General features: G+C 38.7%; 1 protein-coding gene across 1 annotated transcript; it reads right to left on the bottom strand.

Moving 5' to 3' along the window:
- Window positions 1–9,497: 9,497 nt before the first annotated feature.
- On the bottom strand, window positions 9,498–11,228 carry helt (helt bHLH transcription factor). The gene is made up of 4 exons (XM_070828521.1): window positions 11,202–11,228; window positions 10,506–10,610; window positions 10,233–10,329; window positions 9,498–9,973 (listed from the first exon to the last, which is right to left on the bottom strand). The coding sequence occupies exons 1-4, from the start codon at window positions 11,226–11,228 to the stop codon at window positions 9,498–9,500; spliced, it is 705 nt and encodes a 234-aa protein (XP_070684622.1).
- Between the last annotated feature and the right edge of the window lie 6,938 nt (window positions 11,229–18,166).

The following is an 18,166-nucleotide window of genomic DNA, read 5'->3' as shown; positions in this document are numbered from 1 at the left end:
AGTTTAATGTCTGCTACAAACAAGGTAAAATTCACAGAAGCAGTTTGTTTGAAAGGAACCCAGCCGCGCCTTGGGAAGCCTGAGAGTCACCCCCGGTGTTGGCATGTTGGAGGGGAGAGCTGCCAATTCTGAGTGCAGCAGATACCTCTGAATGATGCACTCTCAAGCCCTTGTTTGCTTTCCTAATGGGCATTAATGTTGGGTATAAAACAACAGTCCTTTGTGTGTATGTTGGCTCTGTGCTGACAGTGGGAGTGAGATTCTGCAGTGAAGTCATATAAACACCAAGAAACAATACGAACAGAGTTTAAAATTCTAATAATTCATTTGTTAATAAAGGATATATTAGTGATATCATAGTGCTGTTCACAAGGCTGTGAATGAACTTTCCCACTCACACATGAGAAACAGTTTTTTTTAATTAAATCATACATTTAATGTTTATTTTTAGGAAGTCACTGGAACAATATGGCACAACCGTACTGTAAACAATCAGTGTTTGTAAAATACTCAGTCAATTCAAATTTATGACAACAAAAACCAGAGGATGAACTTATTTGTATCGACTTTTGTAATCATTAATAGGATGCTAACGAGTTATGTCATCATAGTGAAATTATTGGTAAATAGTGTGTTGATGGAGAAAAAGGCAGCCAAAATTACTAAAGTGTTTTTTATGATTAAATTAATTTTATCATAGCTGTTGAAAAAGATAACTAAAAAAATATCCATATAGACAAAAACATTAAAGCCTGATGCACAGTAAAAATAAAACTTCTGAGATATTTTCACATGCATGTAGATGAACGGCACAAGCAATACAGATATGGTATACGTAAAAGAAAAGATACATCTCAACAGGTGCAAGCACTCAAAATGTTTATAGTCTGTTCATGAAGGTGTTGGTTTTTACGCAACTTGTTATACTTGCACAAAGACTCTTTGATGATATTCAGTGGGGAAAAAAACATACTGTGACCAATTTAGTGAACAGTGTGTAGGTTAGAAAATAATGTCTGTTTCCATTATAATCAAAATGCAGAATCATGAGATCACCGCGGCCGTCTACGTTCTGGTTTCCTGTCATCTCTCTACTGTTACCTACAGAAAGACAAAAAAATGCACAACACATACTTAAAAAAAGCTTTTCAGAACCATAGCAAATTGCTTTAACATACTTAAACTCTCACATGCAGTAACTGCTTTGGTTTTTTTTGATTACTGCCTTTACCTATTGTATACAGAATAAAACACTCACAAACATATGTGCATTTACTTAAACATACAGTATACATATTTCAACGTTCAATGGCCAATCAAAATTCATTGAAATATATGAAAACGGTTGCTTTCTGTGAGCTCTGTTTGCCCCATTTGATGAATGACTTGTGTTGTTTCAGACTGATTTACTGCCTCATGTGGATGTTGGTCCATAGTCTGTGTTGAGCTGCATCATGTTCTTGGTGTCGGACACGGGTGCCCTGCTGTGAAGGTCACGTCGAGGTCAGTGAGGGTATGACCGCTTCGCCCGCCACCACGATGACCACTGCCTTTACAACCAAGCAGACTGTTAAAACAACTATAAAAGCCAAGGAAACACTTAAATGTACAAAATTGCTTCAGAGTTTAAAAACGTCTGCTGTCATCTCTCCATCTCTCCTCCCACTGTGTGAAAGTCTGTCTTTGGCTCTGCTTTATCTCCATTTATCCTAAAGCTGCCTCCTACTAAAAAAAAAAAAAAGCTCTTTCAGTTAAATTAAAAGCATTCAGTCACACTTTCAAGATTCACACGAGAAAATGTGTCGCTGGATCTCATTCTGTTTGACCGCATGCAGTCACTTGAGATGAAGTCTTCGACCCTCACTGGCTGCCAATCTCACTTCTGCTTTATTTCTTTCTCTGGATTGGTTACTCAGATCGTGACCTCAGAGGGTGACCTGTGGCACCCCAGGGTCCCCCCTCGCCTGGCCCTACGCTGGCCCCGGACGCAGCTAAATACAGAGGAGCGGCCGTCATCTCGCCGGACAAAAGGGCAAACATACCATGCTCGCCCCTCATGAGTCCAGCCAAGCGCACAGGGAGCACATTAGGACCTCTGGGTTTTATTTACCCTTTCTTTTTGGCCCTGCAAAGAGTCGACTGGGGCGTCAAGTTTGTCAGGTGCCTCAGCTGTGACCGTCTGACCACATCACACACACACATCCTTTTCAGATTCCCAAAGAGCTTCGTGTTGCATTCTCCTGATTCACGTTGTCGGTTTTCATATTCTCCGTTCGCCACTGAAGCGTTATGTTTGAGAAAGATTTCTGGCAGGAATAAACCAGCCTTAGTACAACCTAAAGGCTCCCTCAAAGAAACCTTCACACGTGAATGCAGCCTCAATCAATCACGAGAGTGATTGAAGCTGAAAGGACGGCTCTACCTCATTGAATCCCAAGATGGGAATTCCAGTGCTGCTGGAGATCTTGAGCTCTACTTGTAGATTAGAGGAGAAAGAGGCGAGTTAAGTGTGTGATTCGGGGAAATAAAAAGTGAAGTGATGACAGGACTGAGATCAGGTTACAACTCAACAGGATAATTAAATTATTTCCACTTCGACGCACAGATAAAAGCTCAGCTTCTTGAAAAGTCCTACAGAATTTCACCCAAATTTCAACCACAGTCCTATATCTGTTTTTATGAACGCTTGCTATATAATTTAAAGGGCTGGTTCACTCAAATTAGAAATAAACATATTTTCCCTTCCTCTAGTGGACCCGCTGATAGTATTGGTTTTACCTGCTCAGGGTTTTAGCAGATAAAACCAAAGTAGTGCCACTATACATACCCTATTAGAATAAAAGCAGCAGTACCACAATGTGTTCATTAGTGCATTATTATAATTGATGTCATGTTTTCTAACATCAAATGTTTTACATGAAAACTATTCATTTGTGAAGTAACTGTCGCTGACAAATAAATGTAGTGGCAAAAAAAAGCACAAAACATTTCTGTTTGGAGTCTAGTAGCATAAAGTCGAAGTGCTTAAGCACGTCAAAACTGTATTTAAAATACTGTACTAGAGCAAATTATTTATATTAGTTATTAGTTATTTTATTACTTCCCACCATTGTGGATTTCTACTTGTGTCTCGTTACAAAGGACACAATGTGGTTTTCACAGCATCAAGACACTTTTGCTGTCAGTCATTTACTGACTGTTTCTTTGGTGAAAGTAGGATACTAGAAATTAAGTTGCTGCTTAAGTTGGAGACATTCAGGGTTTCTATTTGGGCAGTTTGAGCCAGAGAAGGTTAAGTGAGTAATTTGACTGAGATCTAAGATCAGCTTCAGGTTTGCTTGTACGATAATCGATTAAACATTAAGAAATTGAGAAGATTGTATGCTGTTTTGAAAAATGAGGAAGAAAGAGTGCAAAATGTCCCGCTTTGTATTGAAAATGTTTATCCATGGGCTGGCTATAACAGTCTGGTTTACATTTATAATATATTTGTTTTAAGGCTAATCTTAATTTTCTATTCTATAGTTTTCTTAGTTCGTCTTTTTCCTGTTGTGCCACCTGTACAAAAGCAAATTCCTTGTTCACACACACTTCTTTTTCAAATTCTGAAAAAGATGAGTGTAATTTTGTTTTCTATACATCTTTTATGATCTAAAAGTCATATGACAGATGATGAGCTGTTTATAGGGAGACCAGAAACAATGTCAGACATCATGATGAAGGCCCAGTAGCTCTATGATGTCTGATGAAAGAAGCTTGGAGCACTGGAGGAGAGTTATGTGACGTGTTTTACACCTCACTGTGTTAGAAATCACTGAGTGCAAACTGACATCAGAGCTTAGTAAGAAATAAAGCAACAGAACCTCGATATGCCAACAAAAGTGAAATGTTACAACAGAAAACTTTAAATTGCATTTCTGCAGCGCTGCTGTTCATTTTTCTAAATGTGAAGTAGTGCTATATTAATTAAATGTCTTTATTAAGGGTGCTTTAATTTAACATTTTCCTCCAAATCTGAATAATTTATTGATGTTGTCAAACTTAATGCCATTAGTCTTTAACAAAAAGGCCTTAAATCATAAATTATGCCACTCTATTGGAGACGTCCTGTGAAATTACCCACATGGTGTTATTATATGCCGCCTCTTTACACATACTCCCTTTATAAGCACACACAGGAACTGGAATGTATGGTGCTCTTTGTCTAACAACCATGCAAAATTACCTGATTTATCTCGAGCACTTTACGATGTCACACTGTCTGTGCTCGTGACAAAAGTGCCCCTTGTTGTGGCACGCCAGATAACCAAACCCACCCTCATGAAACTCTCAGCGATGATCTAAAACACGCTCTCTCAACCTTTTGTCCCCCAAAAACAAAGAACTGCACTTTCTCTTGGCAAATGATGCCTTAATTGTGCAAGTTAACAAGCTTGCTCTTTTTTCCCATGAATAACAAAGAGTGTTGGTCCCAGTTTGTTTCTTTTTGTTTTTTGTTTTGTTTTTTGTTTCTTTAACTCAGAGCTCTTTTCTATAGTGTGTTGTTGCACGCTTGTTGGACTGTTCCCATGCTGCTCTCTGCCTCCATATTTCTCAGATTGTCTGCGGCGGTGGCCGGGCTGCACACGAGAAAAACAGAAGAAAAAGACAAAGAGCAAGAAATTGTGTGACTGAAATGATGGTCCCCAGTGGGATATTCTGTACAGTATTCATTATGTTTCCATTTATATCGGAGATGTCTTTGACCCTTCCCTGCTTTTGCTCCTTTAAAACACTGCCTCTTTTATCACTCTATTCATTTTTGGCTTAAATATCTCAGTTCTAAATGGAGGTAGTGTTGAATAGGACATCTCTTAAGGATTTGCATAATCTGATGGCATCACTGGTGAGCACATGGAGAGTTGTGCCAAGTGCAGAAAGGTGAAGTCCTCATCCCTTGGCAGGGGGCAGAAGAGACTGGAAAAATACTCATACAGGAACTTTCATAGCCGATATGCTCAGCCGAACATCATCGATTCAGCGTGCAAAAACAACAAAAAGTATTATGTCTAGAAAATTAAGATTTAAATATATCTATTTTCTGTGTTCATCTCCAGAAACATTCACCTTTCTCTATAAAAAAAAATACGTATCAAATACGTCACTTTCCTCACTCAGCTCAGTGATGTGCTCTCAGCAAATCACCCCCAGACAATCAAAAGGCATTGATATGTGCTGTGTTTTTTTTCTCCTAACAGACTCCATTCATGTCTGCTCTCTTCTTACAGTGCCCGTCATTCTTCAGACATCACTGGTGCCAAGGCAGTAGGATGGCTGCCTCTCTCTGATGGGAAACTGTTGCTCATGTGCTGGGTTGGCTGCCAAGTTTTGGCATTATTGGTAAGAGGAGGGGGGAGGAGGAGGAGGAGGAGGATGGGGGGGGGGGGGGAGGGGTGTATACAGAAAGGGGGCCCTGGAAGATAGTGGTATCTGTTGTGGGAATGCTCTTCATCCCGTTCCCCCCTTTTCTTAACACTCCCTCTATCTCTCACTGTTTCTGTTTCTCTCACTCTTCTTTCTCTCTCTGTCTCCCTCCCCCTCTCTCCCTCCCTCCCCCCTGCTCTCTGTCTCTGTCTTTTCATGCTGGAGATCAGACGACCATCCTGAGGTGAGCCGGCGGAGGATCCGATGCCACTGGAGGACTTTGATTACCAACCAGCACTGACTGTTGGATTTCTCACAGCTTGTGTACTTCTTTGGCTTCGCTCCCAAAGCTCGACTGACGACACACACACACACACACACACACAGACAACACAAACACACCACACAACAGTAAAGGAAAGAAGATTTACTGTTGTACTCTCAGAAGCTTAGCTAACCGTCTAAGCCTGACTTCAGTGCTCATAGGGGTGCAAAGATCAAAACAGGAGCTCGCGACACTTATGGGTCCCTCTTTAGGCCACAGCAGTGTATCCCCACCTTTTTGCCTTGATACCCCTTAAAGGAATAATTCTACATTTTGGGAAATCTTAAAATCTTGAAAGTCTTAATTGACTTTCTTGCCAAGACACAGATGAGAAGATTGATGCCACTCGTGTGTCTGTCCATTAAAACTACAGCCAGCAGGTGGTTAGTCTAACTTACTGACTTACTGACTGAAGCAGGGGGACACAGACAAAATCCACCTCCTAGCAGCTTTAATGCTCACCAATTAGCACATATGTAAAGTAGAAAGATTCTCTTTGCACTGGCATATTTCACTCGTTTTAAAACCATAAGACTGTAGGTACTCTATAAGGTCCAGACCCTCAGGTTGAGAACCACACGTGTGCTCCCACAGGTGCTCTAGTTGTGTTTCTACAAACATAAAGTCTGAACAAAGTCCACATGAGATAACAACTGCACCACAACATAAATAAAAATGGTTTGGTATCTATTCATTTATAACATTCCTGCAAAACAATGCAAACAAATCTGCATATTAAACATTTGGTGGAGCTAACACAAACTATTATATGTTTGTAAAAATCTTAATTTTCACAGTAACTATGTCTGTCAGATACATGTAGTCGAGTAAAAGGTATAACACTTTCCCTCTGAAATTCACTGGTGAATATAAAATGATAAGATAAAATAAGTCAGCTTTGTTGATGACGCAATATTTATTGATGGGAAACTGAGGTGTTACATCAGCAGAAATACAAGAACAGATGGATAAATACATAACTTCAAACACTTTTAAAAACTAGAACATGATACACATTTTAGATTTTTGTTGTAAACAAATGAATAAAAGATACTGAATCTTACGACGTCATAAATACAACCTGTAAAGTGTATTACGACAATTGTAGTGGAAGTTGCGATAAAGAATTCGTAACAAAATTTACTACTGAGGAGATGAAATTGGGCCGTGGGTGTAAAGTGTCTGCAAAGAGAAGTGCAGCTTAAAATGTCGTTATTGTGCTTGAGCCTAAAAGCAGCAAGTGTGTAAAGTGTGTGTCTTATAATTGAGATAATAGTGCAAAAATCGTATCATAATCAATGAACAAAGAACAACTGTTAATCGTAAAAAAAAAAAAAATAGATAAACAATATAGACATTCTTTGTTTTCATTTATTTCTCATACATTGATAAAATACAAACACATTAAAAAACAATAATTTCTTGGACTTGTTTCCTTTTTTGCATGTTGATGCAACTTTTCATAAACCTGCGTGACTTCATGTTCATCAGAGTTAAAAGTATAAATTCAGAGTGTGAATTACTTTCATTCCAGTGATGAATAATTTTTCAAAAGAGTGGATTGTTATTGTTCAGCATGTGATATTAATGCGAAAGACAAACATTCTCAAACTGAAGCTTTACCACCGCGGCTCAGTTTACATGACAATAAATGGTTTGGAGTCCTTTTTTTTTATCTGTGCTCAATTTATTATTATTCATGTGAGGTTCTGCGGCTAAATCTTTCTCATCTGGCTGACCATGAGTCTTTTTCTTTCCTGTTTAAAGTCGGGATTTAAACCAATATTGGGGCTGTAGGGATCCAAGTATTCCCTCAAATCCTTTTCTGTTTTATCGTATTGTCACTTTTTCCATCTGCATGGACACTGTCTTTCATTTCTTTCCTTTTCTCTCTTGTTGCTTGTCTTTTTTTGGTCAGGGGCTGGTTAATGTGGGTTTATCCAACCATCCAGGCGATTAATGTGGGCTTATCCATGCATCTGTCATCTCCCCATCCACCCAGAAACGGATGGATCCTTCCATCCATCATATGGTATGTATGTCCATACATGTCACACACATATGAGGACCCCAATAACACACCTTGTTTTGTGGTCTTTAGTAACATGTCCAGGTATTACCGCCTGAGCTGACACAAGGAAGAGAGAGAGAGAGATCTGAAATGATTTCAACTTTGCTTCTTAAAGGAAAACTAGCAGGGAAAAGTGTTTTCTTGAACTCATTCAGAGAGAAACGTTGATTTCATGGTGTTGATTATTTTTCTTCGCAATCACTCAAGGATAAAGCACAAGGACGCAGAGATTGTTCTCCTTTCAGATGCCCCACAATGGAGCTCCTTGGTTAAGAAAACAGCAAGGAGTTTTCCTCCTGCTCTCTTTTCTAACTTCTCTTTTTACAATCCAACACCATACAACTCACTTAAAGAAAGACACAAGGAGCCTGGAAGCAGTTTAATGCATTTATTGAGACCCTGTGGTCACATATAGCAGACACAAGCTTGGCAAAAACAATTCTCTTTTGATCAGATTAATTCCCTTTTCTGTGGGAGGCAAAAAGCACTTTCTATCAGTAACTATTCCCAATATGGCGTTCCTTTAGAAAGTGAGAGAAAAGTTTAAAAGGCTTAGATCTCGCAGATTTAATGTAATGCTGCTCACTGGGTACTATGTTTGAATGAAGAAACAACACATTTTACATGAAAATGAGCACCAACTTTTACTTCCCTGTCTGTCTTCTCTGCATAATATCCCTCTTAAGTCCCAATGAATAGTCAACCTCATTTCCCTAAACATATGGAAATAGTAAAACTTGGCTAACGTTCAGAAGAAGGACGACTATTATCCTGTTTTGATACTTTCATCTGTAACTCTTTGAAATCCTATGCAACTTTTTACATGAAATACATCACAATTACTTCTTTGTGAAAGAGTTTATATACAGTAATGCCTTATATGAACATCTTTATTGACTTATTTTCCCTTGAAAGCTCCCAAAAATGGTTTGGTATTCAATAACAGATTTGAGTTTTAAGGCAGGGGGAGTGATTGGTGAATCAATGGTTTTGTTAACTGCAGGTTTGTTTAAGTCAGGAGCTGGTGGCTCAGTGGCTCATATCTGCCCCCTGGAAGCCACTGTGACACCCATTAAACACAGGGATCCACCCATAAACAGGTCTGTGGACCAGACTGAAGAAAAGTAGTGGCTGTGCACCCCAAACACTGAGCTTTTTGGGTCTTTTTTGGAGCTTTTGATAAAGTTCGAGTCTTTGCTAGTCTGCCTTGATTCACTTGCCTTTGAAAAAATAGTTATTTTTGTTTCTATTACGCCACTTTTTTCCATTTCATGACACACGTTTGTAAGCGCTTGGTTAGCTGTCAGCTCCCCTTCTATATATTTCTACTCAGCAATAATGCATAAGGAAAAAAAAACAATAAATCAGTAATAATTCTCTTAAGATTTAACGTTTTAAACATCTTGTCACACAGTTTCACTTGGAAGTGTTTTATCTCCCTCTTCACTTCCCTTTATTTTTTTCCGAACAGTTTATTCTTACAGGAAGGTAACAGGATCGTATTTGCTTGTAATTTTAATGTTGTGTGGTTTTACGCACATAAAGCGTCACGAAACCACCTCAGACTGAGTCTAAATGATCACAAAACAATCTGAGATTTAGTCAGAGATATTTATTCACAACATGTACAGGCTCTATTATCATCATTCACACATATATAAATTAAGAACATTAACAAAACAGGAAAAGGAAAACTATTTACATGGCGTGTTGCGCGCTGTGCAAACTAAACGTGTTTGCGTGTGTGTGGCCGATGAAGTTGAAATAATGGTGATCGAGTCCCTGCACCGGTGACAAGTATCCCGCGTGCTGCTGTGTGTGCGCAGAGAGAGGCACAGTTGGGTACGAGATGCCCGGGCTGCGTGCCGAGCTGTGCCAGGAGAAGTGTCCCGGTGGACTCTGCTGGTACACGGAGTCAGAGGGACTGTGGCTTTGGTGCTCCGGAGAGGAGTGCAGCTGGCTGAGGTAGTCAGAAGGCTCTGGCATCGAGCCGACGGAGCCGAACACAGGCTCGGTGACCACACGGGACTTTGACTGTAGGAAGGCGAGGATCCGTGCGTACTTGATGTCTTTGGTTTCAGCCCTGTCCTCTGTGGTCAGGTAGTGCACCAGGTTCTTCATACACTCGTGGTATCCGTAGTGGAAGTAGTTCGCAAACTCAGCCAGCAGCTCACCTGGAATGAAGCAAAGTAAGCAGCGATTACAACTCAGCTGATATCAGATGATGAACAACTGAGCGCAGCGTAGTTTTGGTGATCTGATTCCGGTGCGTAAAGCTGGACTTTCAACAAAATGTATAAATATAAGGGGGGTTAAACTAAAAAAGTACATAAAGACACAAATAACTCGTATTTATACTTAATCAGAATCATATAAATTGTCACACAACTTCCCAACAGACATGTGGGATTGTAATGCGTAAAGTGTATTCACCTTTTTCTCTCCCACGGGGGAAATCCGCTGAGTGGAGCGCTCGCAGGTACTGAACTGTCATTTCCAAGATTTCAGCCTTCTCCAATTTTCCAGAGTTCTGCCAAAATATAGAAAAAAAACTACATTATAAAATGTTTAGCTGCAAATATTACACGACCAGATTCTTTAATGAACATTGGCTGATAAACATTCCCATGCTAGATTGTCAATATTGTAGAATAAAGATGATATGATATCTCTCTCACAAAACACCCAGTACAAATTTTACAATACCTGTTTTGCTAGTGCCATTGGTACTGTTTTTCCTAATTCGTTAAGGCAACGATTAATGCGGTCCCGTCTTCGTTTCTCAATGACTTTGTGAGAGATGGGAGTTCTCTGTGAAAACAAGGAGAGAAACAACATAAGTACACGGAAAAATACAATACACCTCATTTATCTCAAATACGCAAAAAAAAAAAAAAACATTCATTCAATAAAATGTATGCAGCGACGAATTATTTTGGAAACTTGACGCTGAGATCTGTAACTCCAGGAGAGTTTGCGCGCCGCGCGCTGTGCTGCTCCAGAGCGCGCAGCAGGCATCTGTGCTCCGGGCAGTTTCTATAACTCTGAGGTCATATTGCGGATGCTTTGAACGACGTTTAAAAAATCCCCAACACGACCTCAATTTGGTTTACTCTAAGTGTTTCTAACCTAAGTAGTTACATTATAATTGCCGTATACTCCGTACGTGTGAGAAAGGCCAGTAGCGCGCTGTAGTTATCCTGTAACGCGCGCAACAGAGGTGTTGGACAATAGATTTCCCCTCCACTAGCATAAGAATCACTCCAAGTTGTACTTAAACAGTATTCGGTGTAAACGCTGAAATACAAAACTCCACAAAGTAACTCAAAAGTGTTTTAAAAAATTGCCGCGTTTCCAAAATAGTTCAGTCCTCATAATGCAGAGCGCACACGGAGCGCGTACCTTCCTGTCTTTCATTTTAGATGCCATCGACGAATATCTGACCAACTCGTCAAAAAATCGATTCAGTTGGAAGGTGGAGAGACGTGATGCTCTGGCAGGAGATGAAGCAAACTGAGGTTTGTGGGGAAAACGGGTCCTTATAAAGGGATCATGCGAGGAACTCTGGCATTCATGATGTAAATTATTCCGTGGGATTAGAGCCATGCATTGGGTAAATGTGTGCATTTAGGATCAGTTAAAGAAATAGTAAAAATCTAAAGCCATGGGCTAGCAGGGGGGCAAACCTGCTTTGTTAATCCACGTGGCTGTTCAAAAGACACGTGATTACTTTTGGAATATTATTTGCATAGTAACAACCCAGGCGGGAAATAAGAAGTGAGCGTTGGGATCGCCTGATCCGGCGGGGCGCACTGTGCGCACTGAAAACAAAGCCGGCGAAAAAAGAAACCCTCTTTCTTCCAACTCGCGTTTCTCACACGATCGCCTGTTTACAAATCCCAGCAAGCGATCTTAACTCTCATCCAAGCCCGGTCCGAGTTTTAAGGCCTGTCCAGTGTCATTAGAGTAATTAAGTAAGCCTTTAATAGGCTGTTCCGCCAAGTTCAGGGGAGATCTTTTGGAGACGGAGTCCCCCCGTTTGTTCTCGGCGTTTCTCACACGACTTGCTGACACGTCCATCTTTTATGAGAGATGGCAAGCTTTTTGTTTACATTCTTTATTTTGTTGGACTCCTCGGCAGGTGTGTGATTAGCCCTGGCACACGAGCGTCGTCTGCGTCAAGGCCAGCGTCTCCAGCAGCCTCTGGCACACGAGGGTTACCCACCACTGGAGACTCTTTGGAGAGGCTCAATTTGTATCCTATTATCCTATACGAAAATGTCTATTCAGTCGAATGAATAGTTTCATTGGCCTAAATTTTAATAATGCTGTGAAAGAAAGGGAGAAATAAAGAAGAATGCAGCTGGTGTGAACGCGCATTATTCCCCGTCACCTGCAAGATGGGTAGCCTGGAGACCCCTATTCATTTGCCTAATTTCGGTCAACTTAACAAACTTTGGGAGAAATTATACTGCCATTGTTATGAAGGGTGAAGCTTTCTGATCGAATTAACAGCATGTTTTGATCCGGTAAATGTCATTAGAAAGAAAGAAACAATCGCATTTAAAGGGGCCTGGGTAATGCGCCAAGTGGAGACGCCAAAGCGCAAACTGCACAAAGGGTGCTAGTAAATGCCACAGGGGACTTTTGTACCCTCACATTGCTCAAGTTTTTCCCCCCAAACAAAGGGCATTATTTTATACTTGAATACATTTCATACAACAATTGGCTGTTTTCTTCAAACATATTTTCACAGCAAGGTTAACAACAGGTTTATTGTGTGCGCTCCTCGCGGATTCAAACTGCTCTCATGCGCCAAAACAGTTTACTCCAATCCTTTTTATTTCACTGAGAACGTTTTAATCTCGAAACTTTCACCGTGCTTGGATATATTTGATCCTGTGAGCGATGTCGAAGAATAAAAAGCAGCGGAGATCGAGAAAGAAAGGCTCACAAGACATCTGAAGCGTTTGGAGAGTTTTTAGAGCACCATGGAGAGAAAAGCGCGAGCGAGCGGGACGGGGGCATAAAATCCAATTACTTGACTGTGCAAGTTTTAACACTTTTTATGTGTTTGTCCTTTGAAATATGGAGGGACTTGTGTGCTGTTGCTTTTTCAAAAACTGAATAAAATACTGGAAGTTTTTGCTGAGAGACTTTGTAATGCCAAGTGTTGCGTCAGTACTGTGCGAGGCCAAATGATGCGTCAGGATTTATTGTTCTGTGATGAGAACAATGTATTTCCGTGTTAAAATGCTTTGTTAAATGGCCCGACAGCTATCTGAATTTAAGAATACACGTCTGATATATTTAGATTCATGGTAAAATATATGCCCAGCCACTACATAGCCACATTTTTTACATTATATTTTTATTTTTTTGCCAACTTGGTTCCATTAGTACTATGATTTAAAAAGTACTTGTTGTTTTTTGGATTAGTTGTTTTATGAGCAATATTATTCATGATATTTACATAGAAATATATAACATTACTGCCCAAATTTGACCGAGTTAGTCAGACAGGCATCAGTCTTTACGCATGTGTAGGATAAATTAGTAGTTGTAGTCTTTATCGATTCTTATGTCGAATGTATGTTTTGATTGCATTGATCTAATAGGTCCTTTAGGCACTAATGATACAGTAGAATATTTAATAGTATACTGTATACTCCACCTGGCAATAAAGGCGTCTTAGTGTACGATAACAACAGTAATTTATTGGCCATAAAAAGATATACATACATACATATACTCAGCATAACCACAAAAATGGACTTTAGTAACAATATGATCAAACAGGAAATACATACATATCATACATAGATATTGTGGCTGTATCCGTTCTTATTATTAGTAGTATCTATTTATTTAGTATTATTTACTTTTCCTTTTTGTGGTTTCAGCAGATAGATCTTGTGCCAACAGCACATGACTCAGTAAAACGTAGATATGAATCCACTGTACGTTAAATTTAGGCATTTTTGGCGCACTGTTCTCTTTCTATCACTGTCCATTTAGCCAGACTCGTCCTGCTATCAGCGAGTCTTGATGCTTTAGTTTCTGGAAAATATCTAATGTGTCAATGTTTAGTTACTATCCATGCAGCACAGAGCAGGAAAATATTTACATTAAAACAATCCAGATCCTGAAATGGTACAAATGACTTAAAATCTATCAGGTGGTAGCAGTGAGATCTATGTGATGTTGCAAACAACAGACCACTAGATTGTCCTTAAGTGTGTGATATTTCTTAGATGCATGCAATACCAGTGGAATATACTGTAATTAACATGTTGCAGGCTACATGTTATGTGGCGCTAGTTTGCCGTTGTAGCCTGATCCTACATCTGTGGCTCAATATTGGAGCTTTTGGTTGTGCACGTAAAATAAAAGGACAAGAAGAAGAAAAAAACTTATTGCATGCGTTAGAGATGAGATGCTGTAATAGAGTAATGCTCTCTCTCTCTCTCTCTCTCTTACACACACATATAGACACAAAATCTGCAACAAAAAAAAAGAAAAAAATAATAATAATAAAGAAAAAATCTAATAAGTGGTAGCTTTATTGCTCCTTTGTATGTTTATCACCAGTGTCTGTACAGCGGCCCGGTACAGGAGACTATAAATAAGCCTCCAGCCAAGCCTAATTTGTGACAGCAGCTCAGTGAGGAGTGTGTGTGTGTGTGTGTGTGTGTGTGTGTGTGTGTGTGTGTGTGTGTGTGTGTGTGTGTGTTGTCAGGCGCTGCGCTCTGACCCGTGGTGACCCCTGAGGGTCCCGGACACAATCCTTTGGCTTGGTGCGCCACCCTCAGCCTGAACTGCAGCAGTTCACACGGTCCCCATTGAGCCCGTGGAAATTATCTAAGCTGGGTTCAGACTACATGGTTCAGCAGCTACAGGCCCCTTTGAAAAAGAAATACAACAGCAATAGAGGATGAAGTTTTACTCATTAAAGCTTGTGAACATGGCAGCAACAGTATAGCCCACTTCTGACATTAAGCTTTCTGTATATAGCATCTGTAAACATCCTTACTCTGTATATTCTGTACATAATCTTTATATATTTTTGTACTTGCTACTAATTGCACTTCTGGTTAGATGCCAAACTGCATTTCATTGCCTTGTTCTGTACAAGTGTAATGACAATAAAGTTGAAGCTAATCTAATCTAATAGAACAATCCTCACATGAAATTTGACGTAGTGTAATATTACAGTGTCCAAAAGAGAAAATTATTATAAATCACTATAAACTCCTTAAATAATTACAGGAACATCACAGGGATTTTACATCTTGAGAGATGAAAGAAAGAACAAAATGAAGTTACTTTTTTAAATCTCCCAGTCATCACAATAATGATTTACAACAAAAAAACACCAAATTTTTTCTTAAAACTCACTATTTTACCACTGACAAACAGTGATGAACTTCTGATCACCAATGGTCTTTAAAATATTAGAGAATGTCATTAAAAAATCTTTTAGAAAATGCCTTTATAAACAATTTGGTGGAGATATAAAGTTCTAACATCATTTTTTAAAAAGTGTGAAAGTGCTCCCTCAGGTGGTACACTTTGGAAACTTCACTGGTCTGTTCACAGGAGGATATTTGGAGATGAGGAGCTGTACTGAGTTTTGTATAAGCAGACTTCAACAAACTATAGATCTATCATTAATTTTACAGGAATATTTATGCAGATGTTAGAGCATGAATCTGTGGGATCAGATGTCCAAAAATATCTCTTTTCAGGGAAACTCCATTCAGTAATGTTATAGATAAGATAAATCATATAGTCACCACAAACCCACACCTAAGATGTTGTGAGTTAGTGAGGAGAATATGCAAAGATCGTAAGGATCTCCAAATTGTAAGTATTTGGGTGAATGTACTTGATTACTTTCCAGCACAGGTTTATTGACGGAAATGCTGACACTCACAATCATCAAATGCAAACCAGCACAACCAAATTTATATTTTCTATTTATTTTGTCATTGTCATGTTGAGCTGTCTGTTTTCCTTTTCCCTTTTATTGAGGTGCTGTAATGCTTTAATCTGAGGTTTTAGACCAGGAGTTGTGACCAATCTGTGTTGCCCACTGCTTCCTTTGCGTTATTAATTCTCTTTTATTGGGATTATACTCATTCAGGCGTCTGTACTCTGTTTGATTTGTATTTGCTTAATGTGTGGATGGCCCTCATGGGCCTCTGTAGTCACTGCAGCTTTGTGTATCACTACTCATGATGCTGAACTCACTTAGAGATCAATCAAGTGTGGCCTGTACTCATTTGACTGTAGTCTATTACGAGTTTATATCAGTTTAGATCCTTCCCTGCGGTATGTGGCTGTAGATGACTTATTACCTTATACGGTGATGGAAGAACTACTCAGCTCTTTAAGTAAATGCCAGCTGTACACTGTAAAAATACTCCATTACAAGTTTTACAAGTGTAAACTTCAAATTCAAGTTAAATCCTAATGAAGTAAAAGTGCAGAGATAATATATACATCTACTGAAAGTGTCAAACGTAAAAGTAGATATACTCATTATCCAGAAAAATGACATATTTAGATTGTTAATAGAGATGCATCAGCTCGTTCACAGCATTTTACTGTTGGAGCTCGTCAGCCAGTTTTAACTTCTTACATATAAATAGATATCAGTATAAGAAAGCGACTAAATGCAATTACTCAGGCACTGTACAATTTTGAGGCACTCGTTTTTTACATGAGTAATTCTATTTTCTGCTACTTTATACTTTTACTTCATTACATTTCAGAGGTATATATTGTATTTTTTACTCCTCCACATTTATTTGACAGCTTTAGTTACTTTGTAGATTCAGATTAACAAAATACAATCAACAATGATGTCATATTATTATATTTTATTTTATTATATTTAGAATAAATAAGACTTTAGATAGACTTTATATTATATCCAGTTTATAAAGTAATTAGAATTAACTCCGCCTTTCTCCAATAGTATAATATAGATTATTGTTAAATGAGTGGTTTTACTTTTGGCAGGTACAATTTACTGTTGATACTTCTGTACTCTTGAAACAGGAAAATACTGTATAAGGTGTGTTGTTGCATATGAAATATGAAAAACAGAAATTTTAACACTATTAGCACTATTTGAAACAATACTTGATTTTTGTAAAAGTAGTACCAGTAGTGCTCTAAATGTAGTCAAAAAGGTCGTGCCAGGTCGTCATTGTAAATGAGAACCGGTTCTAAATTGAGCGACCTGGTTAAATAAATAAAAAAAGTTCATCATTGCCTTTTCCAAATAGTATAGTGTTATACTTCTATTGTAACACAGCAACATGCCTCATACTTCCTGTTTCAAGATACAAACAGGTCAGACATTTGAATTAAAGACAGGTTGAACTGAATATCAGCTGTGGTGTTATCTTTGTAAGGTTGGGGCATTTGCACTTTTACGGACTGAACTGCCAAACAGCATAAAATTCAAACTAGGTGCTCCACAGTTACAACAGCAGCCACTCACACTCTGGGTTAGCAGTTACATAAAACACTTTGAAATGGGCCTCTACAGCAACTTCACTTTTGACTTTAGATTTTTTCTGAAAATGCTTTTTAACTTTTACTTTATTCAGATTCTTAATGCCAGACTTTTAGTTGTACCAGCATTTTTACAGCGATGTATTATTACTTAAGTAAATGGTCTGATACTTCCTCTGCTGGCCCCTTGTTACATTTCAGATAACTGTGAGTTGTTAGTGTTTTTTAACAAAGAGGCATTTCTCATTTCTCCTCTAAACTTCTCAGATAGTTTCATTGAAATGATGGTTTAAGGCCCAATGATATAATCAATTATTTTACGCACACACAAAAATAGAGAAAAGTCCAAAACATGAATGCAAATCTGTGTAGCAGTAGTTTTTTTTCACACCATCTTGAGACCCTTTGGATTGGCGCGACCCCGAGGTTAGGAACCACTGGATTAAATCTAATCTAACAGTGGTGGAAGAAGCAGAAGATTCTGATAAAGTAATGAAGAAATACATAAATAAGCAATACAGAACAAACTGCTGCATTGAAAACTTTCCTGAAGTAAAAGTGCAGAAGTATTCATAGTGTACTGCACTTAACTTTGCGTTATCAGTGATGCATTAATGTGTTCATCACTTTGACGCTGCAGCTGGTAAAGATGGACCTTATTTTATTTACTTTATACACTGCTGTGTAGCTTGTAAATATCCCACTGCATCAACACAGTTTTATTTAACTAAACACAGTATAATCTATTTGCAGTTTGTACTTTGTATTATTAATCTGACTCTTAACATAAACATACAGTTAAACATAGAAAATTAGATGTAAAAGTATACAAGAATTAG

This window comes from Pempheris klunzingeri, chromosome 3 (assembly GCF_042242105.1).
Source record: "Pempheris klunzingeri isolate RE-2024b chromosome 3, fPemKlu1.hap1, whole genome shotgun sequence".
NCBI lineage: Eukaryota > Metazoa > Chordata > Actinopteri > Acropomatiformes > Pempheridae > Pempheris > Pempheris klunzingeri.
The sequence above is the reverse complement of the archived record's forward strand: the minus strand, read 5'-3'. Positions and strand labels throughout refer to the sequence as shown.